Here is a 7,812-nt window from a genome sequence, read left to right on the forward strand (position 1 = left end):
TTAAATACTCATATGGTGCATTTCATAATTAGATTAATCTTCTCATAAATAGTTCTGCTGTTCATCAAAGTGACACAGTACCCTGTAGCCTCAAAAATTTACAAAGAGAAAGGAAGACAAAACTAAAAGCAAGGTATAAATTGACAAAGCCTATAGCCATTGATGGGTTAAAGCAGCTGTTGAAAAGATTACATGATGATAAAGTCACTCCCAACACACACACACACAAAAACTACATACCATTGAAATCATGCTTTCTGAACTGAAAAACCAAGAATGAAGTCTTTGATTTCACCACTTGCAGCCCTATCAAGAGCTGTCCGGCCATCGACATCTTTGATAGAGTAACTAGCACCAGCTCGTAAAAGTTCTTCAATTTTTGGCTTGTCACCTTCAGATGCAGCCATCAACAACAAAATGTCTACCGGGTGGATGTTTTGGCTTAAAAGAGCATTCATCTTATCATATGTACCTTCAACAGCAAGCATACCCATGTAGTTGAAATACTGCAATGAAGAAACACATAAGTCGTTAAATGTGGTCATGCTTGAGATGTTTGACCTTATGCAACATATAAGACAGTAAAACGAACGCTTTGTCACCTGCTCTCACCTTGAGCCTGTTCTAGATTTAATAGCAAAAACTGAATAATGCAACGTTACTGTTTAAGAAATAAAAAAGGTTCCCTTGTGAGCATACAATTAAAGACACATGAACTGCAACATGACCATGAAAATGCCTTGTCCTGCAAATTCTCCTCCTACAAAACAGTGCAATGGATGCAGACGCACGGGGCAAAGCTGTATATAGCTTGGTGCTAACATCTAAAAAATGCTTCTATATGCAGGCCAATTCCACCATGTTACCGGTGTGATGTATAGGGACCTCAAGCCTGAGAATTCTGAAAAGGATCATGTTTATGCATCCAATAGATGTTAACACCAAATTCAAAGATTCCCTCTAATTCCATTTTGGCGATTAGATAAATTCAAGTTGTATGACACAAGAGCAAGGTTTTCATTTCTATTAATTTATATGTCAGCAAAAAAAGGGTTTTGCTGTCTGAAGACCCGGTTTCTCAATGCACTTATGCAAATTCCTTCTTGGTGGACAACCAGAACTCAGAAAACTGTGAAGAAAAAGAATTGCATTTTCACATTCCAATATGAAATTGCACAGCATACACCTAGTTAATTTATCTTCACTACAAATTTTCAATTATATATACATGCGCATCTGCCTGTGGACACAAACATTAGAAGCCAACAATCATCCTTCCCTCTTGAATATTTGAACTACACGGACAAAAGAATTCGATGCTTCACCTAATTGTGCCTTTATAACACCCGGAAAAGTACCATTGCTACTGCAGTAAGTTTGGCAAGAACTTTGTTTCTTATATGTTAAATGAAGCTCTTAAGAAGTTAGAATGCATGTTAAAACATTCGTTAAGACTATATCCTTTTGATGAATAAATTTCTTAATCTCTTTTCTTCCTCTGAACTTCATTATTCTAGCTCTTTGCCCAAAAAGAAAAAAAATTATCTAGCTCCCTCTTCTATCTGTACCCCTTCTTATTTATTTATTGCAAGCAAATGTCTCCAAGAATCTAGAAAAATAAATGAAACTTATTTCCAACTTAATTTCGGTAAGAACACATAATTATAATTACCCTTAATTTATGCATTTAAATAATTTTATATGTTCTAAAATGTTTAATGAGTTCTCAATTTCCTCAATATCTTTTATTACTTGATGATAAAGTCATTAATTTAATAATTGATGCAAAATTCACCTCATTATATTTTATAATTAGCTGGAAACAAATATTTTGTTTGAACAATCCTTGTTCTTTATATTTTATACATAATTTACTGTGAAACGCATATCTGCCTAGCCATAAATAAATAGAAAAATGCTTCCCAAACATAGAACAATTTGTGATCATCACCAAAAGTCAGTCACAGTCACCCACATATATACACATATACAATAACATGTAGAGAGAGAGAGAGAGGGAGAGAGAGGGAGTAAAGAACCTGTTCAACATCATCTCTATCAAAATCATCACGGGATTGGCTTCCATAAATACCAGCACCTTCAGCATCTACACCGTTTTTCCCGAATTTAAACCAGCACTTGGCTCTGGACCCGTTGGAGGGTCCAAGCCCCAAGGGCCTGACCCACCCGAGCCTATTTCGGGTACCCACGAACCGGGTGTTGAATTTGGTTGAAGAAGGAAAGGACTTGGAGGTGATGGCAGCAGCAGCAGCAGCAACACCAGTACATGGAATTGAAGCCATTGCTGAGTTTTCAGTTTACTGTCTGTGAACTTCTCAGCTCGATCACTCCTCCTATCCACTCATTTCTAAGTGCACTGGAAATAATAGTCTGTGTCGTCATCTTTTCACGCTTTCCCTACAGAAGCGATCTCAGTCGTTGATTTGAAATGCTTCACAGCCAATCGATGGTGAGTTCGTTGACTTTTATTTGGGCACTCATTATTTGAAGGCCCTAAATTAATCCATTGGATTAATGATAAGGCCCTATGGATAAAATTTTGTCAATTTTATTCTCGATTTATACTAATTAAATTAAATTTTGTCAATTTTATTCTAACTAATCGTAAACTGCCTGAACCAACTCAAATTTGGAAAATTTAACCAGTTCAAATGATTTTGTTTGGTTTTTACACTTGAAAAGTGTTACTTTGGAGTGAATCGAATGAAATGACAAGTAGTTTGGTTTGATTTAGTTTGATCTAATTAGAAACCACCTAAACCAAACTAAATCACATATATTTTAACACTCTTCATTTTTCTATATTAGTATGTTTCATTTCACACATTGATATCAACTATAAATACAAAAAATCTAGGAAACGCTTCAAATTTCACATCATCTCTCTCAAATTTCTCAATCAACAACCGCAAGAAGTTTTCTCAAATATAGTTCAATTGACAGTATGCAATTCCCTTTTATATATGTAAGAGAATACAAAATATTTATTCAATTATGTAGAAAAGGAAAATAACTGAAACAAACCGACGAATAAATCTATGGTTGCAATTATGCTACTACTTTTAGGCCAAATTCGAACTATGAAATTATTATTAGGGCTCGTTTGGGAGTGATTTTAGAGAATTCAATAATCACTTTAAATGATTTTATAGAGAAATACATGGGAGGTGTTTCTCCCTATAATCACTTTTAAATCACTAAAAGTGATTTTTTCGAAAATAAGTGGAATTTGCTTCTTCCCAAAAGCCAAAATCACTCCCAAACGAGTATTTAGTGTAGTTGCGGTTGATATTTGTGACCCGTTCTAACCCATTTTGCTCTGCTCATGACCATAGTCTGAAATATCGATAATATCGAGGAAATATAGAGGATTTTTTGGTTTTTTCGAATCACGGATATTTCGAAACATATCTATGTACATATCGTATAAATATCGACAATATCGACGATAATATCGGAAAATATCGATGTGAAGGAAAAAAAAAAGTTTTAAACAAAAAGGGAAAAAGGGGAGAAAAAAGCACAAAGGGGATATGAACCCCTCCCATTTTACTCCTCCAACACCTTAAACACCATATCACTTATGTTTATGTGATAACATGCTAAAATATTTATATTTATATGGATGATATGTTAACAATTACATGCAAAACTATTTTGGGGATTTATCATTTGATGACTACTCTTCACAATACGCTTACTCTACACATAGAGATGATGAAGATAGTGAAAAATTTGAACCTCGTAGGAACTCTATGTGGTACTAAGTCACTCATGTATCTTACCATGCAATGTATAAAGTGTAAAATATTATAGTAAATCATTATATACAAATGATTACGGTGTATTTAATCTTTTTTCATTAATTATTACATATTTTTTACACTCATAGTGTTTGCCCGCTTACTGTATAATCAACTTAAATTAGTTAAATCCATCATGCAATGCATTTCCTTCTAATTTTTTGTGATAAACTCATAGATAATTGACTAAATCTCCAAAGTTTCAATAAAAATTTCTAAGTTTTTCTTACAATTTCCGTGGTTTTTATTTAATTTTTATCGATATCGATAATATCCCGATATTTCCATTGAAATTTCCATATTTTTGGACTACCGATATTTCCGATATCATCGATATTTTAGACCTTGCTCATGACAAACAGGTTCTTAATTGTTCTGCATGGAAAAAAAAAAAAAAAAAAAAAAAAAAAGGCTCAACTCTATTGCCTTCCAACCTACTTATTTATGAAATATCATCATATAGCAATGCAAAGCTTCGATTGACCCACCTGCAACCTTAATTACATGGTTCTTCATATCATACCAAATTCTGCTAGTAATTTATTTCTATTTATTCTTGCTGATGAGATGTAACAAGAAGTGAGAAAATGAATGCCCTTCTCCTCAAGTCAGGGGAAAAAGAAAGAAATTCACATGGTGTGTATCAAGAAATTCTTCAAAGGTGATGATGTAAATAGAAAAATGAGAGAGGACCAGCAACCCTCAAACTTCGAAAGCTCTCATTGCTCACCATCCTTTTATTTTCCCTTGCCATTCAAGACAAGAAAAGAACTCAACAACTTACTTCAAAAAGCAAATAAAATCCAACACCGTCACTTTTACTGACTGATTTGCAATACAACATAATACATCAAACTAAAATTGTTCCGCAAGATCCGACGGTCATAATGAATCCAATACATAATCCAAGTATGGAAAACTATATTAAATCAGTAAATGAGACCCAAATGGTCAAATTTAAAAATAAAATAAAATAGAGAGAAAGAAGGTGTGGTAGCTTAAGGGATTCTACCTTTTTATCTGTAAGCACATGAATGAGGTGAGTATATAACCAGCCAACCCAACAAATGCTGTTCACTTTAGATAAAGAACACAAAGCAAAGAATCCTTGTGAAATAGCAAAAGGCCAAACACCATATGTCCCAAAAGAAAAGCACATTCCCCACCCAAGACTGAACCCCAAACCACCACTTTTCATCCACAAGCCAACCCCTCCACTCCAACAGAACCAAACATGTCTAAATCCAGCACCATTGCCAACAGAGATGCTGCAAAAATGGCTGCATATGCTCCCGTGGAAATAGGCACCAGAGGCACTGTTGGATCCCTCATAATGAAAGAAATTGAGCACTTCAGCCACCTCGAATTAAGCAGCAGATGTAGCTCACACAAGCCTCAGCCACAATTTAAAGGCATGGTTTCCTCTGGCAGTCATTTGAGACCCGCTTGTGAATCAGTGGTAAAAACACAAAAGAAGAAAAAAAGAGGCACTAGGATCCTACCAAGCATATGTTCTAAGGTGGAAGTTTCAGACAGCAATCGACCAATTGGGATTTCTGTATACAGTTACAGGAATCTAAGATCTGATGTGAAGAAATTACCAGGTTAGACAATGCTCTCAGAGAGCTTTGAGAAGCCCAGCTTCTTCAGTCGATTCGTTATATTGCCAGCCCATGCTCTATCTGAGTTCCCACATTTTAAGTCCACAACTTCAACAATGTTAGGTCCTTTTTTACTAGTTTTCTGCCTACTAGGAGTTCTATCCAGGCCAACATTATCAGAGCTCAATATCGGGATCTGACTAGTCTTTTTAGCATGAGTTTTTGTTTTCTGTGAAATTTCAGGGCGTCTCTGATTAATGTAGTTGCTGGTTCCACTGCTGCTAGCTTCATCACATGATTTTTTTGGTTGTAGCTTTTTCGGAGTAGTAGCACCACAGGGAACAGAAACAGAAGCTGTTTGATGTTTACTTCTGGAAGATGCAGGCGTCGGAGGTGCAACTTTGATGGACTCTAATTCTCTTGTCATTAGGGAACTGACCGTCCCAGTGGTCCCAACCCTGATGGATCCTCCACCACCCTTTATAGCTTCCAGTGTCTGAACCATGTTTGTTCTAGTCTCCATCAAAGGTATGAGCAGACACCTTGTAACAGGAATTTTCTCCAGTGACCAGAATCTTGTTGAGAGAGATGTTACAACCAACTCCGTTCAAAAGCCTTTCCTGCAACAGCATCAGCCAATGCTTTTAGATACAATTGGTGTATATGAACAGCAATGAAGCTTAAATTTCAGATTGTAAGTAGCGTTTCTCAACAAATTTATGGTCAGTCTTAGAAGTATAAATTTATAGATATTTTAAAACCTCATTCAACTGCAAACTTCCTGGTACATAAACCATCCTCCAATAGATAGAGATGATCACGTACTGAAAAAGAAAATGCAGACTAAAAGAAAAGACAATTAGGAAAGTATTATGGCTATGCGTAACATCAGTGGATAAGGCAAGGGTTTGGAGAAGTGTAAGTAAAGTATAAACTGTAAAGTGAAATCACTATTTATGCATTTTCTAGTAATCCCAAAAGGAAAACTGCATTCTAGACGTTAGCTAATCTCATACAGATAGAAATGAAACAAGTTTAAGTCATTTTAGTATCAGCTGTTAAAGAGGGAGATTCAGAAAAACCTCTTCCAACCTCCTAATCTCAAACCACAGAAATTAGCAAAACATGAGGTCTAATGTGTCTCAGAAAAGACCTCTGAAATTATAATTTCATAAACCCATAAAACCAAACCTTCAGATTATGCAGTCAATCTCCCTTCCCTATTTTTCATCTATGTTCAAATTGCACCAGAACATACTTCCAAGTTCAATCAGAGAGGCAAAGCAAAAGCTTCCAAGAAAAAAGAGAACATGGTGCATCTAAACTGAAGAATTCACACTCAGGCAAAACGAAAACTAATTACTTTGTCTAGTCCTTACTATGAATGGCCCAGAAATAAAGATCACTTCAGTCCTTAACAAGCATCAACAAGATGAAGACCTATCAAACCCCAAAATCCCTTCATTAAATGCACAAATTAAGGCATGAACAGTCAAATCCTACAAGCTACCAGAAATGCACTGAGTGATGATCCCCACTATCCATAACTGGACAACTGATAGTCATGACCAAACATTAAGATCCACAATCAAGTAAAAAATAAACACCGATTAGATGAGAAGAAATTAAGAATACCGAGATAAAAATACCTACCCACAACCGAGGGAGTGAAGCTAAGCTGACAGAAAATCCGAACCCAACAAAGAAAGAATCAATTGAGATTATCAATTAGACCCACGTGAGAGAAACTGCTGAAAGTAAGAAATCTCAGAGCTTCTTGGAGTTATATTCAACAGAAGGATCATAATGCTATCTTTAAGAAACATATCGAATCTCACTTCAAGGCAATTTTTCTGTTTTTATTTTAAGCGAGTCAGAGTCAGACAGTCAACGGAAATGCCAACCAGTAAATTTGATACAAATGATTGGTATGAATAAAGGGTTTTTCTTTAGATTTGCAGGTTTACCGCATTTTACCTCCTGGGTTTCGTGTCTGGGTGCATTAAGAATGGACAACGACGGTTTAATTTCCTTATGAAAAATACTTTTCTCCTTATCAGATAAGCATGAGCTTTTATACTCTTATAAATAGCAGTGTAACATACGTGTAAAAGTTTTTCTTTTGTGTTTTTGATAAATTATTTTTGCATATATGTCAAACTATAATTCACATAAAAGAGAAATTTTTTTTTTTATAAGTAAGGAGGCAAGTAGTATCATTTTCTTATAGAGCAAGGTTTGGTTCCTTAAAATTAAGGAGAGCTACTCCTCACAACCAATGGAGTTTTGACACTTGTTAAATTCAAGCGAACAATATTGACAAAGTTTCAACAAAAAAGAAAAAGAATATTAAAAAAAATTTAATATGTGTCAAAACCACATTGGTT

General features: G+C 35.2%; 2 protein-coding genes across 3 annotated transcripts; both read right to left on the bottom strand.

Moving 5' to 3' along the window:
• Positions 1-2,349, bottom strand: LOC117624810 (protein LHCP TRANSLOCATION DEFECT-like). The gene is made up of 2 exons (XM_034356270.1): positions 2,040-2,349; positions 1-506 (listed from the first exon to the last, which is right to left on the bottom strand). The coding sequence occupies exons 1-2, from the start codon at positions 2,301-2,303 to the stop codon at positions 249-251; spliced, it is 522 nt and encodes a 173-aa protein (XP_034212161.1). The 5' UTR covers positions 2,304-2,349; the 3' UTR covers positions 1-248.
• Positions 2,350-4,608: 2,259 nt separating this feature from the next.
• LOC117623763 lies at positions 4,609-7,407 on the bottom strand. Of its 2 annotated transcripts, XM_034354733.1 has the most exons (3): positions 7,079-7,407; positions 5,426-6,045; positions 4,609-5,248 (listed from the first exon to the last, which is right to left on the bottom strand). In XM_034354733.1, exon 2 carries the CDS (start codon positions 5,946-5,948, stop codon positions 5,430-5,432), a length of 519 nt encoding a protein of 172 aa, XP_034210624.1. In that variant the 5' UTR covers positions 5,949-6,045; positions 7,079-7,407; the 3' UTR covers positions 4,609-5,248; positions 5,426-5,429. The 2 variants fall into 2 exon arrangements, with proteins under 2 accessions (XP_034210624.1, XP_034210623.1); XM_034354732.1 differs by having other exon boundaries at positions 4,609-6,045; positions 7,079-7,403.
• Between the last annotated feature and the right edge of the window lie 405 nt (positions 7,408-7,812).

Source organism: Prunus dulcis, chromosome 4 (genome assembly GCF_902201215.1).
Source record: "Prunus dulcis chromosome 4, ALMONDv2, whole genome shotgun sequence".
NCBI lineage: Eukaryota > Viridiplantae > Streptophyta > Magnoliopsida > Rosales > Rosaceae > Prunus > Prunus dulcis.